Consider the following 20,281-nt stretch of genomic DNA (forward strand, 5'->3'; position numbering starts at 1 on the left):
AGTCTCGCTCTGTCGCCCAGGCTGGAGTGGTGCAGTGGCGCAGTCTCGGCTCACTGCAAGCTCCACCTCCTGGGTTCACGCCATTCTCCTGCCTCAACCTCGTGAGTAGCTGGGACTACAGGCGCCCGCCACCATGCCCGGCTAATTTTTTTTTGTTTGTTTTATTTTTAGTGGAGACGGGTTTCACCATGTTATCCAGGCTGGTCTGAATCTCCTGACCTTGTGATCTGCCCACCTCAGCCTCCCAAAGTGCTGGGATTACAGGCATGAGCCACTGCGCCCGGCAGGCATTTGTTTATTATCAAGTTGAAGTTTATCTAATTTAGTCAGAGTTTTCCCTCACCGTAACCCTGTTATGCGTGTGAATTTGAAATCCTTTTTATACTTCTTTTTCCGTTAGAACTGAATAAATTGATTTCTTTTTTTGCTCTGTTTTTGAGGTCAGGAGGATTCAGTGGGTGTAAGTATTGCCAGATTTTCTTTGACTTAATATGAAAATAACCTCTCTCAAGTCTGTGTTGGTCTGCTACGTAGTATTGTGAATAGTTATACCCAAAGAATTAATCTGACAATTCACATTTAATAGGTACCCAAAACAGCCAGCAAGTAAAGGCACTAATACAAACATTTGTACTGCACTTTTTGCTTTTTTTTTTTTTTTTTGGAGACAAGAGTTTCGCTCTTGCAATGGTGTGATCTTGGCTCATTGCAACCTTTGCCTCCCAGGTTCAAGCACTTGTCCCGCCTCAGCCTCCCTAGTATCTGGGACTACAGGCACAAGCCACCACACCCAGCTTTTTTTTTTTTTTTTTTGTATTTTTAGTAGAGACGGGGTTTCCCCATATTGTTCAGGCTAGTCTTGAACTCCTGACCTCAGGTCATCTGCGTGCGTTGGCCTCCCAAAGTGCTGGGATTACAGGCATGAGCTACTGTGCCCGGCCACTGTTTACTTTCTAATGTGTTTTCACACTTGTTAATTACTATTTTAGCTAACATTTTGAAAAATATCTACTGCATGTCAGATACTGGGACAACAAAGATGAAATGAGAACCTTGCTCTCCAGAAGTTTAAAGTCTAGAGGGAAAGAGAAGTAAAAATAGGCTATTGCAATCAGTGCAATAAATACTTTGAAAGAAGAACTACTGGTGCTACTTGGGGTATATATTTTAGTGCCGGGCATGGTAGCTCATGCCTGTGATCCCAACACTTTTGGGAGGCCAGGAGTTTGAGACCATGGCAATATAGCAAGACCCCCATCCCTACAAAAAATAAAAGAATTAGCTGGGTGCCTTGGCACATCCCTATGGTCCTAGCTACTCAGGAGGGTGAGGCAGGAGGATTGCTTGAACCTGGAGTTCCAAGCTACCGTGAGTTATGATCACATTTTCATTGCACTTCAGCCTGGCAACACAGTGAGACACTGTCTCTATTTTTTAAAAAGAGTTTATTGGAGAGGAGAGAGAAGACTTAAGGAACTGGGGAGTGAGTTAGAGAAGCTTTTTAAGGAGTTATCAGGGAATGGGTCCTGAAGGAGGAGTGTCAGCTGGGCAGATTGAGCTGGGAGGGTGTTCCAGGGAGAAGCAGCATCATTGTGTCCTTTGAACTTCACAACGGTATCCCCTTTTTATTAGAATGAATCTAAGAATTAGAGATAGTAAATATCCTTGAGATTACAAAGCTGTAATAATGAGGTAGTTAATACTAGAGTTTCTTTCCGGGCTTGTACTCTATGCTCTTTCTATAGCACATTAAATGCTGTATTAAATTATGGAAAAAGGCTTTTTCCCCTTCTGCCTTACACCATGTGAAAAGAAGTGTTCTCCAGAGTGTTGACAAAAAAAGTGAAACTCTGTAAAATATTTAAAGAGGTCTATTATGAGCCAAATATGAGTGATCACACCCAAGTCGGTCTTTTTTTTTTTTTTTGAGACAGAGTCTCGCTCTGTTACCCAGGCTGGGGTGCAGTGGTGCAATATCCACCCACTGCAACCTCTGCCGAGGCACAGTCAAGAGGTTCTGAGAACATCTGCCTAAAGTAGTTGGGTTACAGCTTGGTTTTATATATTTTAGGGAAACATAACACCTCAGTCAGTACCTATGATGTATACATTGGTTTGGTCTGGAAAGGTAGGACAAATAAGAGTGGTGGTGGGGGTTGAGGGGAACTGTAGATCATAGTTGGATTCAGAGATTTTCTGAGTGTCAGTTGATTGAAAGAGTTATCTAAAGACCTGGAATCAATAGATAGGAGTGTCTGGGCTAAGATAAAAGGTTGTGGAGACCAAAGTTCTTACGATGTAGATCAGGGGTCCCCAACCGGGCCACACAGCAGGAGATGAGCAGCGGGTGAGCCAGCATTACAGCATGAGCTCTGCCTCTTGTCAGATCAATGGCAACATTATATTCTCCTAGGAGCACAAACACTATTGTGAACTGCACATGGAGGGATCTAGGTTGCACATTCCTTACAAGAATCTAAGTAATGCCTGATAATCACATGTGGAATGGTTTCATCCCAAAACTATCTGCACCCCAGTCCATGGAAAAATTATCTTACAGGAAACCAGTCCCTGGTGCCAAAAAGGTTGGAGATCGCTAATGTAAATGAAGTCTCATAGTTGGCTGCCCTTAGAAGCAATTTTTTTTTTTTTTTTTCTTCTTGAGACAGGGTCTCCCTGTGTCTTTCAGACTGGAGTGCAGTGGCATAATCACAGCTCACTACAGCCTCAACTTTCTGGGCTCAAATGTTCTTCCCACCTCAGTCTCCTGAATAGCTTGGACTACAGGAGCCTACCACCACACCTGGCTAATTTTTTGTAGAGACAAGGTCTCCCTGTGTTGCCCAGGCCAGTCTGGAACTCCTGGACTCAAATGATCTAACCACCTCGGCCTCCCAAAGTGCTAGAATTACAAGAGTGAGACACTGCCTGGTGGCAAGTGTTTCTTATTTAGACCTTTAAAAGGTGCTAGACTCTGAGTTATTCTCTTCAGGATTAGGAGGACCTGGAAGGGGAAATATCTACTTATGTAAATAGAAATGTTTTACAGATGCAAGTTTTCTCTTCACAAAATGGCCCTTTGCAGGGCTATTTATGGCAAAAATAATGTTATTTTGGGGTAAGATATTTTGATTTCCTTCTTTATCTGTAATGTGATGCTATAGTAGAGTCAGGTGGCAAATCCTTAGCAGAAGACCCAGGGACAAGATCTCTTAGAGTTCAAGATACAGAAAGTATGCAAAATGGCACCAACTCATTAGCAATTCTCTTATTGCTCTGGAGCCAGAACATGGTAGACACAGAGACAAATTCATTGATATAAAATATCATCAACTAGGCTCAAATCTCTCTCACTCTTCCTGGGAGTCAACCCCTCTGCTGAGACTGCAAGCTAAGCCTTCCAGAGACAATAAATAGAACTTCAAGAGACAGAGACAGGCACAAGAGGCACTGCATAGCCCTACTGACCCAGCCTAGCTCCGGAGTTCAGCAGACCATGAGACAATGAAAGGAAATTTAGTAATCTTTTTTCAGATGTCACAGTAATGATTTATTTGGGCAAAAATCACCAATTGATATTAAAACCTTAAGTGAAAATTTAACAAAGAATAATAAGATGTATACACAATCACAAAGAATCTCCTCTCATACTTATTACTTACAAAAGGAAAGTTGGTTATTTGGCAGTGAAGAAACTTGACCAGCTCTACCTTAATTTTACCAAATGGCTGAAATTCACTTCACCAGTAAGGGCACAAGCCAGCATAAGGTGCCTCCTGATATTGATACACTAAGAATCTGGACACTATCTCTTCTGTAGTATTACTGACAAAAAGTAAGGCAAAACTAAACGTTAGGAAGCAACAAGCAAATCCAAATTAAGAGTCAGTCTACCAGGTAACATTCATGACTTTTCTTTTCTTTTTCTTTGAGACGGAGTTTTTCACTCTTGTTGCCCAAGCTGGAATGCAATGGTGCAGTCTCGGCTCACTGCAACCTCTGTCTCCTGGGTTCAAGCGATTCTTCTGCCTCAGCCTCCCAAGTAGCTGGGATTACAGGCATCGGTCACCACATCTGGCTAATTTTTTGTATTTTTAGTAGAAATGGGGTTTCATCATGTTAGCTAGGCTGGCCTGGAACTCCTGACCTTAGGTGATCCGCCCACCTCAGCCTCCCAAAGTGCTGGGATTACAGGCATGAGCCACCATGCCTGGCCCCATGTACTTTTCAACAATGAATATTGACAATAGGAATGGAGAAAAAAATAGACTAGTCCGGAAAATATTTAGCGAGTGCCACTCTTGGGCTAGGCATAGTGGCTCATACCTAAAATCCCAGCATTTTGGGAGGCCAAGATGAGAGGATTGCTTGAGGCCAGGAGTTTGTGCCTAAGATTGTGTTCATTATCCTAAGATTGTATCCATTTTCCTTAGACAAAATAGGATTGTTTTTAAGTATGTTCACACTATTGTGCAAAAATCAGTATCCAGAACCCTTTTCATTCTTGTAAAATTGACATTATGTACCCATTAAATAATAACTCCCCATTTCCCTCTTCCCCAGCCTTTGACAGCCAGCCATTCTACTTTGTGAATTTGATTACTCTAGGTACCTCATATAAGTGAACTCATATAATATTTTTACCTTTGTGTGTGGCTTGTTTCACTTGCATAATGTCCTCAAGGTTCATCCATATTGTATTAGGTGTCAGAATTTCTTTCCTTTTTAAGGCAGAATAGTACTGCATTTTATGGATATACTGTGTATAATATATAGTATATACTTACATATTATATAGCACGTGGGTTATTTCCACCTTTTGGCTATTGTCAGTAATGCTGCCATGAACATTGGTATGCAAATATTTGTTTAACCATTGCTTTCAATTCTTTCGAATATATACCCCCAAGTAGAATTGCTGGACCATATATCAAGGAATGTTAAAATAGATGTTATGAAGCAGTGTATGTATATATAGAATGAAAATAAGTAGGTATATGTGAATATAACAGTACATGCCCTGGAATACTTTGTTACATACTTTTCACTAAAGAGAACCTATTTTAATTACTTAAAAGTCTGAAAACTTGTAAACCTAATTTTTTTTTTTTTTTTTTAAGACGGAGTCTCGCTCTGTCGCCCAGGCTGGAGTGCAGTGGCCGGATCTTGGCTCACTGCAAGCTCCGCCTCCCAGGTTCACACCATTCTCCTGCCTCAGCCTCCCCAGTAGCTGGGACTACAGGCGCCCGCCACCTCACCTGGCTAGGTTTTTGTATTTTTTAGTAGAGACGGGGTTTCACTGGGTTAGCCAGGATGGTCTCGATCTCCTGACCTTGTGATCCGCCCGTCTTGGCCTCCCAAAGTGCTGGGATTACAGGCTTGAGCCACTGCGCCCGGCCCTGTAAACCTAATTGTATTCCATTTTCACAAGCTCCACTCAAAGTAGCCAAACCTTTCCTATGCCTCCCTCTTGAAAAGATTTTCAGTTTTCAAGCTAGCTGATAATAAACTTAGTTTTTGTTCTGTTTTGAGACAGAGTCTCACTCTGTCAACTAGGCTGGAGTGCAGTGGCACAATCTCAGCTCACTGCAACCTCTGCCTCCCGGCTGCAAGCGATTCTCCTACCTCAGCCTCCTGAGTAACTGGGATTACAGGCACCCGCCACCACACCTGGCCAATTTTTGTATTTGAAGATGGAGTTTCACCATGTTGGGCAAGCTAGTCGAACTCCTGACCTCAAATGATCCACCCACCTTGGCCTCCCAAAGTCCTGGGATTACAGGCGTGAGCCACCGCACCCAGCCTAAACCTGTATTCTTGAGAGCCGAAAAGATTATGCATCTTGAATAGGCAAGCAGTTTAATAAATATTTCATGTCAGAAGTAAGTTGTAATATTATGGGGACAATTTCTAGATATTCCTAAGTAAGAAAGTTTCAGTTCTGCTGTAATATTTTTAAAAAGGTCTCCCCCAACCCCCACACCTTTCCCACCAGTTTTTTATAGTTCTTTTTAAAGCAGAATTGAGCCTGTGGGTGTTTTGCTCTAGTCCTAGAATTCACTGCAGAATTGTATACCATTTGGCAAAATTCTCTGTTCTGCAAGCCTGCAGGCCCATGAGTTCATTTATCTCTAATAGAGTTATTGTCTCTGGTAGAAATAAAGCTGCTTTTTTGTTGTTGTTGTTGTTGTTGTTTTGAGACGGACTTTCACTCTTGTTGCCTGGGCTAGAATGCGGTGACACAGTCTTGGCTCACTGCAACCTCCACCTCCCCAGTTCAAACGATTCTCCTGCCTTACCCTCCCAAGTAGCTAGGATTACAAGCATCTGCCACCACACCTGGCTAATTTTTTTTTTTTTTTTTTTGAGACGGAGTCTCGCTCTGTCTCCCGGGCTGGAGTGCAGTGGCCGGATCTCAGCTCACTGCAAGCTCCGCCTCCCGGGTTTACGCCATTCTCCTGCCTCAGCCTTCCGAGTAGCTGGGACTACAGGCGCCCGCCACCTTGCCTGGCTAGTTTTTTGTATTTTTTTTTTAGTAGAGACGGGGTTTCACCGTGTTAGCCAGGATGGTCTCGATCTCCTGACCTCGTGATCCGCCCGTCTCGGCCTCCCAAAGTGCTGGGATTACAGGCTTGAGCCACCGCGCCCAGCCTTTTTTTGTATTTTTAATAGAGACGGGGTTTCACCATGTTGGCCAGGCTGGTCTCAAACTCCTCAGGTGATCCACCCGTCTTGGCCTCCTAAAGTCCTGGGATTACAGGCGTGAGGCACCGCACCTGGATGCTGCTTTTGTTTTTTTTGTTGTTGTGTTTTTTTAAAGATTTTCAGGCCGGGTGCGGTGGCTCACAGCTGTAATCCCAGCACTTTGGGAGGCTGAGGCAGGCAGATCACGAGGTCAGGCGATCGAGACCATACTGGCTAACACAGCGAAACCCTGCCTTTACTAAAAATGCAAAAAATTTGCTGGGCGTGGTGGCTGGTGCCTGTAGTCCTAGCTACTTAGGAGGCTGAGGCAGGAGAATAGCTTGAACCCAGGAGGCAGAGGTTGCAGTGAGCCAAGATCGCCCCACTGCACTCTACAAAGCGAGACTCCATCTCAAAAAAAAAAAAAAACTTTATATATAGCAGGTCAGTACTAAACACTTTGCATAATTATTTCCCTGAACTTTCACCATAATCTAGTCAGGCAAGTATACTATTATTTTAAGCCCATTTTACAGATCAGGGAACAGAGGAATGAAGATTACATGATCTGTTACATAAGTGACAACCTAGGGCCCAAGCCCAGGTTGTTGACTACTATGCTGTACTGCTATCCACACGTTACCTTTTAGTTTTTTGCTTTTCCCATTCCACTTAATACCTTTCAATTTCACTATGTGATTTGTATGTCTCTTTAGCCATATTTAAGACAATGGAATTATTGATGGAAGTCTGAGAGCAAACTACTATTTTTAGTGGCTTCTTTTGCCACTAAAAGGATGTGAGAGAAGGCCTTTCTTAGTCTGGCCTCCAGTGTATATATCCTTATCCTAATTCTTTTACATATTCTATGCTCCAACCAGTCTGGACTACAAAAGCATATTTAAGTATACCTTGTACTGTTCAATCTCTGAACATGTGTTCAGGAAAATCTTCCCTGTGAAATATTTCCCACTTCTCCTTTGTCCTCATCTCTACTGAAAGAGAAATGTGCTAAATATACATTCTGACTAGATGGCCAGGTGTTAAAATCATTGAGGCCAAAACTGCATACAGGTATACCTCAGAGATACTGCATTCTGGCTCTAGATCATTGCAATAAAGTGAATATATCAATAAAATGAGTCACATGAATTTTCTGGTTTCCAGTGTGTGTGAGTTATGTTTACACTATATTGTGCTCTGTTAATAGCATTATGTCTGTAAAAACAATGTACATATCTGGCCAGATGTGGTGGCTCATGCCTGTAATCACAGCACTTTGGGAAGCTGAGGTGTGATCACTTGAGGTTAGGAGTTCAAGACCAGGCTGGCCAATACAATGAAACCCTGTCTCCACTAAAAATACAAAATTTAGCCAGGTGTGGTGGCCGATGCCTGTAATCCCAGCTACTCAGGAGGCTGAGGTAGGAGAATCACTTGAACCCGGGAGGTAGAGGTGGTTACAGTAAGCCGAGATAGCACCACTGCACTCCAACCTGGGGGACAGAGCAAAACTCTGTCTCAAAAAATTTTTAAAAAAAGGGGGCCAGGCGCGGTGGCTCACGCCTGTAATCCCAGCACTTTGGGAGGCCGAGGCGGGCGGATCACAAGGTCAGGAGATCGTGACCACGGTGAAACCCCGTCTCTACTAAAAATACAAAAAATTAGCTGGGCGCAGTGGCGGGCGCCTGTAGTCCCAGCTACTCAGGAGGCTGAGGCAGGAGAATGGCGTGAACCCGGGAGGCGGAGCTTGGAGTGAGCCGAGATCGCGCCACTGCACTCCAGCCTGGGCGACAGAGCGAGACTCCATCTCAAAAAAAAAAATAAAATAAAATAAAATAAAATAAAAAAATAAAAATAAAAAACAGCAAGGCCGGGCTCTGTGGCTCAAGCCTGTAATCCTAGCACTTTGGGAGGCCGAGACGGACGGATCACAAGGTCAGGAGATCGAGACCACCCTGGCTAATACGGTGAAACCCCGTCTCTACTAAAGAATACAGGCCGGGCTCGGTGGCTCAAGCCTGTAATCCCAGCACTTTGGGAGGCCGAGACGGGCGGATCACGAGGTCAGGAGATCGAGACCATCCTGGCTAACACGGTGAAACCCCGTCTCTACTAAAAATACAAAAAACTAGCCGGGCGAGGTGGCGGGCGCCTGTAGTCCCAGCTACTCGGGAGGCTGAGGCAGGAGAATGGCCTAAACCCGGGAGGCGGAGCTTGCAGTGAGCTGAGATCTGGCCACTGCACTCCAGCCTGGGCGACAGAGCGAGACTCCGTCTCAACAAAAAAAAAAAAAAAAAAAAAAAAAAGAATACAAAAAACTAGCTGGGCGACGAGGCGGGCGCCTGTAGTCCCAGCTACTTGGGAGGCGGAGGCAGGAGAATGGCGTAAACCTGGGAGGCGGAGCTTGCAGTGAGCTGAGATCCAGCCACTGCACTCCAGCCTGGGTGACAGAGCCAGACTCCGTCTCAAAAAAAAAAAGAAAACAGCAATATACATATCTTAATTAAAAAATACTTTATTGCTAAAAAAAATGCTAATGATCATCTGATCATAGCCTTCTGCAAATCATAATCTTTTTGCTCTCACCGTGTCTTGCCTTGATGTTGATGCCTGCTGACTGATCAGGGTAGTAGTTGCTGAAGGCTGGAGTGGCTATGGCAATTTCTTAAAATAATACTATTAATACAATGTAGTTTTCTGCATTGATTGATTCTATCACAAATGATTTCTCTGTAGCATGCAATGCTGTTTCATAGTATTTTACCCATAGTAGAACTTCTTTCAAAATTGGCGTTTCAGGCCAGGTGAAGTGGCACATGCCTTTAATCTCAGCACTTTGGGAGGCCAAGGCAGGCAGATCACCTGAGATCAGCAGTTTGAGACTAGTCTGGCCAACATGGCGAAACCCCATCTCTACTAAAAATACAAGAATTAGCCTGGTGTGGTGGTGCATACCTGTGGTACCAGCTATTCAGAAGGATGAGGTGGGAGAATCACTTGAACCCAGGAGGCGGAGGTTGCGGTGAGCTGAGATTGTGCCATTGCACTCCAGCGTAGGTGACAGAATGAGACTCCATCTCAAAAAAGCAAAAAAGAGCCGGGCGCGGTGGCTCAAGCCTGTAATCCCAGCACTTTGGGAGGCCGAGACGGGCGGATCACGAGGTCAGGAGATCGAGACCATCCTGGTTAACATGGTGAAACCCCGTCTCTACTAAAAAATACAAAAAACTAGCCGGGCGAGGTGGCGGGCGCCTGTAGTCCCAGCTACTCAGGAGGCTGGGGCAGGAGAATGGCATAAACCTGAGAGGCGGAGCTTGCAGTGAGCTGAGATCCGGCCACTGCACTCCAGCCTGGGCGACAGAGCCAGACTCCTTCTCAAAAAAAAAAAAAAAAAAAAAAAGAAAAGAAAAAAAGTCACCAGGTGAGGTGGCGGCACGTGCCTGTAATCCCAGCACTTTGGGAGGCCGAGGTGGGCGGACCCCTTGGCTCACGAGTTAGAGACCACCCTGAGTAACATGGCAAAACCTCTTCTCTACAAAAATTTACAAATATTAGCCAGGTGTGGTGGCACGCCCCCATAGTCCCAGGTACTTGGGAGGCTGAGGTGGGAGGATTACTTGAGCCCTGAGGTTGAGACCTCAGTGAGCCGTGATTGTGCCACTGGCACTCCAGCTTGGGTGACAGAGCAAGACCACATCTCAAAAAAAAAAAAAAAAAAAAAAAGATAGGCCTATATCACTATTATAGAGTAAATTTCTTTTTCTTTTTTTTTTTTGAGACGGAGTCTCGCTCTGTTGCCCAGGCTGGAGTGCAGTGGCGCGATCTTGGCTCACTGCAAGCTCCGCCTCCTGGGTTCACGCCATTCTCCTGCCTCAGCCTCCCCAGTAGCTGGGACTACAGGCGCCCGCCACTGTGCCCGGCTAATTTTTTGTATTTTTAGTAGAGACAGGGTTTCACTGTGGTCTCGATCGCCTGACCTTGTGATCCGCCCGCCTCGGCCTCCCAAAGTGCTGGGATTACAGGCGTGAGCCACCACACCTGGCCTAGAGTAAATTTCTATATGCAAAAATAAAAAACATCCCCAAAACACTGTTAAAGTTTGATATAGTGTCACATTGTCAGCTACTAGATTGTTTCTGTAGTCACTATACTTACTGCCTATTTGTGATAATAAATAGATGATTATTTTCAAGTTTTCAGCTGATGTTGGAGGGAGAACACTTTTTTTGAGTCAATTTCTATAAAATATGTTTTCCTTCATACCCTGTATTCTTTATGTCTTGATGAAAGGTGATTTATTAATGGACATTGGAGTTTTTCCTGATGCATGAAATTTTGAGTTGACAAAGTTTGTATTCTGCTTTTAATTCATTGTTGAATGCTCATTAAAAAGATCAGAATTGCCTAGTCTTGTATTAAACTTTTAGAAACCCTTGCTGGTTTAAACAAGGTATAATAGTTCACATCTGTAATCCCAGCACTTTGGGATGCCAAGGTGTGAGGATCCCTTGAGCCCAGGAGGTCAAGGCTGCAGTGAGCTATGATTATGCCACTGTACTCCAGCCTGGGTGACGGAGCAAGACCCTTTTAAAATGAAGATTTTTTTTTTTTTTTTTTTTTTTTTTTTTTTTGAGACAGAGTCTCTCTCTTATTGCCCAGGCTGGAGGCTCACTGCAGCCTCCGCCTCCCGGGTTCAAGCAGTTCTCCTCCCTCAGCTTTCCTAGTCGCTGGGACTACAGGCATGTGGCACCATGCCCAGCTAATTTTGTGTATTTTTAGTAGAGATGGGGTTTCACCGTGTTAACCAGGATGGTCTTGATCTGACCTTGTGATCCACCCGCCTCAGCCTCCCTAAGTGCTGGGATTACTGGTGTGAGGCACTGTGCCTGGCCAAGATTTTTTTTTTTTTTTTTTTTTTTTTAAATTTAAAAAGGGTATAGGAGGCCGGACACGGTGGCTCATGCCTGTAGTCCCAGCACTTTGGGAGGCCGAGGCAGACAGATCACGAGGTCAGGAGATTGAGACCATCCTGGCTAACACGGTGAAACCCCGTCTGTACTAAAAATACAAAAAAGAAATTAGCCAGGCATAGTGGCTAGCGCCTGTAGTCCCAGCTATTCGGGAGGCTGAGGCGGGAGAATGGTGTGAACCCGGGAGGCGGAGCTTGCAGTGAGCTGCGATTGCGCCACTGCACTCCAGCCTGGGTGACAGAGTGAGACTCCGTCTCAAAAAAAAAAAAAAAGGTATAGGGCCGGGCACCCTGGCTCTTGCCTGTAATCACAGCACTTTAGGGGGCTGAGGCGGGCAGATCACTTGAGGTCAGGAGTTTGAGACCAGCCTAGCCAACATGGTGAAACCCCATCTCTACTAAAAATAAAAAAATTAGCCAGGCTTGGTGGTAGGCACCTGTATTTCCAGCTATTCTGGAGGGTGAGGCAGGAGAATCACTTGAACCCGGGAGACAGTGTTTGCAGTGAGCCAAGATGGCACCACTGCACTCCAGCCTGGGCGACAGAGTGAGACTGTGTCACAAAAAAAAATAAAAAATAAATAAAAAGGGTATAATACTCTTTATCTGAAAGTTAAAGGGTTATCTGAAAGTTAAAAAGTTGTCTGACTAGGCTGGGCGCGGTGGCTCAAGCCTGTAATCCCAGCACTTTGGGAGGCCGAGACGGGCGGATCACGAGGTCAGGAGATCGAGACCATCCTGGCTAACACGGTGAAACCCCGTCTCTACTAAAAATACAAAAAACTAGCCGGGCGATGTGGCGGGCGCCTGTAGTCCCAGCTACTCGGGAGACTGAGGCAGGAGAATGGTGTAAACCCGGGAGGCGGAGCTTGCAGTGAGCTGAGATCCAGCCTGGGTGACAGAGTGAGATTCCGTCTCAAAAAAAAAAAAAAAAAGTTGTCTGACTAATGCACTGTATTTCTCTATTCATTTAACTTATATCAGGGTTTTTTTTTTTTTTTTTGATGGAGTCTGGCTCTGTTGCCCAGGCTGGAGTGCAGGGGCACGGTCTCGGCTCACTGCAAGCTCTGCCTCCTGGGTTCACGCCATTCTCCTGCCTCAGCCTCCCGAGTAGCTGGGACTACAGGCGCCTGCCACCATGCCCAGCTAATTTTTTTGTATTTTTTTAGTAGAGACTGGGTTTCACCATGTTATCCAAGATGGTCTCAATCTCCTGACCTCGTGATCCGCCCACCTCGGCCTCCCAAAGTAATGGAATTAGAGGCGTGAGCCACCGTGCCTGGCCTACTTATTTTTGTTCATAAAATTAACAGCTTTCACAGTCATTAATTGTTGCATTTAGAATGGTTTTTGTTTGTTTTTTAAAACGAGGTCTCTCTGTGTTCCCAGTGGTCTCAAACTTATGGGCTCAAAATTGCTTGATTCTCCCATCCCAGCCTCCCAAGTAGCTGGGATTACTAGCTTGTGTCGCCACACTTAGCTAGAATATTTATCTGTGTTTCAAACCTAATGTTTACATATTAATCCAAATGGACCCACCGTATGTACAGTTAATGTTATATTGATTTGACATGATGGTAATTTGTACGTCTACATGATCTTTCATGGTGTACCAGAAATTGTAAGATAAATGTTCTGCAATTCAAAGTCTTATAGCTGATTTGGATTGAATATTGGGGTAAAGCCTAATTTTGGTACATCTCTAAAAAAGCTACTGAACCTTATAGAACCAAGACAATTAGAGTTTTCCCCAATCTTCATACTCCCTGCACCTACCCTATCAGGCTTTTGTCTACTAGATCAAAATTTTACAATTTGCTCCTTTATACATTTTTTGTTGTTGTTTTTCCAGACAGAGTCTTGCTCTGTCGCCCAGGCTGCAGTGCAGTGGCACGATCTTGGCTCACTGCAACCTCCAGCTCCTGGGTTCAAGTGATTCTCCTGCCTCAGCCTCCCAGAGTAGCTGGGGATTACAGGCATGTGCTACCACACTTGGCTAATTTTTGTTTTGTTTTGTTTTGTTTTTTGAGGCAGAGACTCACTCCATTGCCCAGGCTGGAGTGCAGTGATGCAATCTCGGCTCACTGCAAGCTCCGCCTCCCGGGTTCATGCCATTCTCCTGCCTCAGCCTCCTGAATAGCTGGGACTACAGGTGCCTGCCAACATGCCCAGCTAATTTTTTTGTATTTTTAGTAGAGACGGGGTTTCGCTGTGTTAGCCAGAATGGTCTCGATCTCCTGACCTTGTGATCCGCCCGTCTCGGCCTTCCAAAGTGCTGGGATTACAAGCGTATTTTTGTATTCTTAGTAGAGATGGGGTTTCACCATGTTGGCCAATCTGGTCGCGAACTCCTGAACCTGGTGATCCACCTGCCTTGGCTTCCCAAAGTGCTGGGATTACAGGCGTGAGCCACCGCGCCTGGCCGGATACATTTTTAAACGTATTATTTATAGTTCCAGTCTCTTATCTCTGCCCTTCTAGGCATTCTGTTCTTTCTTTGTTTAATTCAGTGATACTTATAGAGCACTTAAACCCTGAGCATTTTATGCATGTATTTCAGCCAAGTGAGGTTTTAAGACTGCCTTTAACTCTCAACTCAGATATTACCTCCTAAAAGATTTTTTTCAGCTTCCAGAGTTGGACCTTGTTACATCCGTATTCTCATAGTATTTTACACTACTTTGTTTGTAGCATCACATTGTAACATAAGGAATTGTTTATCTCCTTTACCAGATTTTGAGCTCCTTGAATTAAAAAACTGTTTTTTCTTGTTAATTTCTGTGTCTCAGAGACACAGAATGAGGCAGCCTGAAACACTGCCTCAAGTAAGCAAGTACTTGGTACAAAGGAGTTACAGCACACATGCATTTAATTTATGGTTATACACTGTGTGCTTAATTAAAAGATAAGTAATTGAAACAATCAGGCAGTTTCACTTGGTGTTGTACCCAGTATTTGTATGACTAAGATTGGAACAATGTAAGAAGTATAAACTGTTGTTCCAGTATCTATTCTCATATGCCTCTCAAAAGTAAATGTCTCACCAGGCTTGAGTGCCTTTCTCTTGTTGAAGATACTTTTCATAGCTTCATACCTCAAACACAAGTCAGCCACTCCCACTGGCACTCATTCCAATGATGGAAGAAAAGCCAGCTGTGTTGGACTTGAGGGATGGTGTATTAATCTCTAACATAGTGCTTTTCTAACAAATGATGAAGGATAATTTTGACTGGACTGACTTTCACAATATATTATACACTGACTTCAGAACCTAATTCTTCCCCCCCCCCCCCCACACCCCCGCTGAGACGAAGTCTTGCTCTGTTGCCCGGGCTGGAATGCAGTAGCGTGATCTTGTCTTACTGCAACCTCCGCCTCCCAAGTTCAAGTGATTCTCCTGCCTCAGTCTCCCAAGTAGCTGGGATTACAGGCATGTGCCACCATACCCAGCTAATTTTTGTATTTTTAGTAGAGACAGGGTTTCACCATGTTGTCCAGGCTGGTCTTGAACTCCTGACCTCGAGATCCACACCCCTTGGCCTCCCAAAGTGTTGGGAGTACAGGCGTGAGCCACTGCCCCCAGCCCAGAACCTAACTGTTTATATGAAAGACAGGAATTCTATATAGTTTTGTTAAATGAATGATCTGTCCTTTTTCTGGGTTTCTGTAATACTTTATTATTCAAATGACATTTTTGCTGCTTATAGCTATTTGTTCATGTCTTATCTCACCAGTTAAAAAAACAGGAATCATGTCTTTATATCTCTTTGTATTTGGTATATTGCTTTTTATATAATACTTGTTTATAGAATGAATAGACATTTTATTCTATTTTATTATTTATTTAGAGACAGCGTCTCGCCCTGTTGCTCAGGCTGGAGTGCAGTGGCATGATCTCAGTTCACTGCAGCCTCCACTTCCTGGGCTGAAGCAGTCCTCCAGGCTCAGCCTCTCCAGTAACTAGGACTACAGGCGTGTGCCACCATGCCTGGCTAATTTTTGTGTTTTTTGTAGAGACAGAGTTTTACCATGTTGCCCAGGCTGATCTCAAACTCCTGACCTCAAGTGATCTACCCACCTCGGGTGGATCCCAAAGTGCTGGGATTACAGGTGTGAACCACTGTACCCAGCATTAGACAGCTCACTGTACAGTGATCATAAACCTCAATACCCTTCTGCGCCTGCCTTTAGACAGCTCACTGTACAGTGATCATAAACCTCAATACCCTTTGCTAAATGTTCCCTCTCAATTATCACTTTTCTCTCCCACAGCTCTTTCGACGTGTAGCAGCAGCTTTGCCGGGAATGGAAAGCACACAGGACAGAAGCAGAGAAGACAGTATCCTTTTTGTTTTATCAGACATTTTTCATTATTAACACTAGTCTTTAGAGCCCTGCTTGCTTGGCTAAAGAATATTGTGCCATTGCCTTTTACAACCAGGAACTGATGACTTAGAGGCATAGAAATTCAGAGGTTTTCTATAGCAAATTATATATAGTTTCTGTATAGTTATCCAAGTGTACCCTTTGCAGCCTGCTTCTCATTGTTGATCAGTGAGAGGGTTTGTGTTTGTTTGCTTGCTTTTAAATGAGCAGGAAACTCTCAGAGTCTCTGTCTCCTTGCCTCTTCATTTTGAGTCCCATTGATTCTAGGCTTTTTCCTCATAGAATATCAAATTTTCATTTCTTTTTCTAACACTTGAGCTGTCTGCTTGACACAGGCAAGAAATAGAGTGGAGCTTTATTGTAGCCTTTGGTTTCAGAAGCAGGACATAATATTAGTTTATTTCCAAGGATTGGAACATCTAATATTAGTTAATACTAAGGATTTTTAATTTGATGTTTTCAGTGTTTCATCTTTACCTTCTAGTGTTTTTCCATATGCAGACATTTTTATTAAGCAGTATAGTTTATAGCACTTTGTATTCAGCTCTTCCCACTTGTAAATGTTGCATGTTTTCATAAAAAAACATAAAACAGGCCAGGTGTGGTGGCTTATGCCTGTAATCCCAGCATTTTGGGAGGCCAAGACAGGTGGATCACCTGAGGTTGGGAGTTTGAGACCAGCCTGACCAACATGGAGAACCCCGTCTCTACTAAAAATACAAAAAATTAGCTGGACATGGTAGCACACGCCTGTAATCCCAGCTACTAGGAGGTTGAGTCAGAAGAATCGCTTGAACCCAGGAGGCAGAGGTTGCAGTGAGCCAAGATCGTGCCATTGCACTCCAGCCTGGGCAGCAAGAGCGAAACTCCCATTTCCAAAAAAAACAAAAAACAAAAACAAAAAGCATAAAATATGTTTCCAAAAAAAAAAAAAAAAAAAAAAAAAGTTCTATTGAGTTGAAGTCTGCCCCCTCCCCACTTTTTTTTTTTTTTTTTTTTGAGATGGAGTCTCACTCTGTCACCCAGGCTGGAGTACAGCAGTGCAATCTCGGCTCACTGCAACCTCTGCCTCCCGAATTCAAGTGATTCTCCTGCCTCAGCCTCCCAAGTAGCTGGGACTATAGGCACAAGCCACCACGCCCAGCTAATTTTTGTATTTTTAGTAGAGATGGGGTTTCACCATGTTGGCCAGGCTGGTCTTGAACTCCTGATCTCAGGTGACCTGCACACCTCAGCCTCCCAAAGTGTTGGGATTACAGGCATGAGCCACTGCGCCCGGCCTGAAGTCCCATTATTTATTAAATGCTTCTCCTGCTGTTGGAACTCTCTTGTAGGCTATTTTCAGATTTATATTATAGATGATTCTATGAGGAACATCATCTTCATATCACTTCTTGCTGCTATAGAATAAGTTCCTTAGGATAGATACCCATAAATAGAGCTTGTACCTCCTTCTGACCCTTGTTGCATACAGTAGATATAAGCAAGTTTATTCCATTTGAGCACCTTATATGGTGAGGTGGCTATGTGGAAAATAGTGACTGTGTAGGCTCTGAAGACAAATAGGAATATAAGGGCCATCCCAGAAATGCTAGTGTTTGTAAGAATTGAAATTGTACTTTCCCATTTATGGCTCCTTAACTTTTGTTTCAGTGATTGACATAAAACTGGAAAAGCCTCAGGAGCAACCAGTCAGCGAAGGAGGCTGTTCCTGCTAATCTCTCATGTCATCTTCAACCCTTCTTCAGAAGCTCACTGCTTTGGCCCCCTTACTCTTTCATTGACTGCAGTGTGAATATTGGCTTGAACCTTTTCCCTTCAGTAATAACGTATTGCAATTCATCATTGCTGCCTGTCTCGTGGAGATGATCTATTAGCTTCATAAGCACAAAAAAAGTCAGTGTCTTCATTATTTATATTTTACAAAAAGCCAAAATATTTCAGCATATTCCAGTGATAACTTTAAAAATTAGATACATTTTCTTAACATTTTTTTCTTTTTTAATGTTATGATAATGTACTTCAAAATGATGGAAATCTCAACAGTATGAGTATGGTTTGGTTAATGAGCAGTGTGTTCACAGCCTACTTTATCTCTCCTTGCTTTTCTCACCTCTCCCTTACCCCCATTCCCTATTTCCTATTCTTACCTAGCCTCCCCCCACTTCCTCAAACAAGAGATGGCAAAGCAGCAGTTCAACCAAGCCCATTGGAATTATCCTTTAATTTTACAGATACCACTTGCTGTAGACTATGGACCAAGATGTCCAGAATTTTTCTTGAGCACTGATATAAATTACTTAGATCTTCTTTGAGATCAAAATTCAGCCATCATGGTAGGCAGTGCTTGAATGAGAAGGCTCCTGATGCATCTTCAAAATGAGTCCTAAAGAACATACTGAATACTTATAATAAGTAGAAGAGCAAAAAATGTATTTCTGACTAACACAAATGGCTCTTTCACATGTGCTTTATTAGACTCTGGGAGAGAAAAGTAACCAAGTGCTTCAGAACAGGTTTTTAGTATTCTTCATGGTAAGATAATGAAGTTCTAATGAACTATTTCTCCCAAGGTTTTAAAATTGTCAAGAGTTATTCTGTTTGTTTAAAAAATAAGAAACCTCTTTAAGCAACAGATTTTGCTTGAGTTTTCTTTTTTTAAAAAATAATACTATGCAGGCAAGGCACTATAAAAGTTTAATTCCTTCTAGAAGAACCACTGGAAGAATTTAAATTTGGCACTACAATCAAAACTACTGAATTAGTAGAAACAACGATATCTAAAGCTTACCAACAAAAGAACCCTCAGCAGAATAGCAAAAACTTTGCTCAGAACATTTGAGGTCAAATTGAAGACGGAAACCGGAAACTGTTTTCTTGTAAGCCCCTAGAGGCAGATCAGGTAAAGCATACATAGTAGAGAGAAAGGAGAGAATGGAAATAAAACTCAATATTATGCAGATTTATGCCTTATTTTTTAGCATTTTTTAAGGTTGGGTCTTTCAGGCTGGTTTTGGTTTGTATTAGATCTGTATAGTTTAATTAACTAGTGATTTAATTTTATATTTAAACTACAATTAATCTTTTTTCTTTGGTGATATTTATTTCTTTGCCTTTTTTTTTCTTTAACAACTTTCAATTTTTAGATGTTTCATTGAATCTATTTAGAGCTTCACCATGGCAATATGTATTTCCCTTAAAACACTGCAAACAAATATACTAGGAGTGTGCCCTTTTAATCTTTACTAGTTATTGTGAGATTGCTGTGTAAGCTAATAAACACATTTGTAAATACATTGTTTGCAGGAAGAAAACTTCTGAGTTACAGCTCAGGAAAAACCTGCTGAATTTATGTTGTAAGCATTACTTAACACAGTATAAAGATGAAAAGACAATAAAACTATCTTCATACTTCCTCATCCTCTCATTGCAACAAAACCTTAAACTGGGAGAACCTTAGTCCCCTCTCTTTCCTCTTCCTCCTCCACTTCCCACTTATTGTCACCTTGTAATATTCAGAGAGCACTTGGATTATGGATCTGAATAGAGAAATGCTTACAAATAATCATTAGCCCACATACCAGTAACTTATACTTAAAAGATGGGATGGAGTTGTAAAGTGCTTTTATAATACAATATAATTGTTAAAAGCAAGGGTTGACTCTTCGTTTTATTTTGACATGGCATGTCCTGAAATAAATATTGATTCAATATGGCAGATGGGTCATATTCTTTATTTGGAAGAAGCTGTGACTTCTGACATGGGGGTGATTGTCTTCCTACACTGTTGGATTTGATTCTTTTTATGTATTTTTAAGTAACCAGTTATACTGCTTTTAATATTGATTGGTCTTTTTATTTGGCTTGGAGTTCTTCAAAGCAGTGAGGTGTGTTCATAGTCCAGAATTTTTTTTTTTAATAAACACAATTTTGCTGCCAAAAATATATAAATAAAACACAAAAGAAAACAATTATTGACTTGGTTTCCCATTCCTGCCAAGATGGTGAATTAGCATATGCTTCTCCCTCCCTAGACCTATAAAGTGGACATGGATAGAATCCAGAAAAATAACAACAGCAAATGTGAGGAACTCCTGGGGAGTCAAAGAATCTTTTTTTGATGGGGGTATTGTTGTGGGGTGGAGGAGAAGGGGGCAACTTGAAAGGTATAGCCCCTGGTGGAGGCAGTAATAGGACATATTAAGAAAAGCATCTTAAGATCTGCTTTTAAGCCGGGCG

At 42.9% G+C, this 20,281-nt stretch overlaps 1 protein-coding gene across 3 annotated transcripts in view; it reads left to right on the forward strand.

Moving 5' to 3' along the window:
- The window catches only part of RAB6A (RAB6A, member RAS oncogene family), a 102,188-nt gene extending 82,178 nt beyond the window's left edge, over positions 1-20,010 (forward strand). For all 3 annotated transcript variants that reach the window (XM_010366841.2, XM_010366840.2, XM_030917608.1), the window contains 2 exons: positions 15,929-15,995; positions 17,696-20,010. In XM_010366841.2, coding sequence (XP_010365143.1) covers positions 15,929-15,995; positions 17,696-17,760 — 132 coding nt within the window. In that variant the 3' untranslated portion in view covers positions 17,761-20,010. The remainder of the gene's footprint in view (positions 1-15,928; positions 15,996-17,695) is intronic.
- The last annotated feature ends 271 nt before the right edge of the window (positions 20,011-20,281 follow it).

This window comes from Rhinopithecus roxellana, chromosome 15 (assembly GCF_007565055.1).
Source record: "Rhinopithecus roxellana isolate Shanxi Qingling chromosome 15, ASM756505v1, whole genome shotgun sequence".
NCBI lineage: Eukaryota > Metazoa > Chordata > Mammalia > Primates > Cercopithecidae > Rhinopithecus > Rhinopithecus roxellana.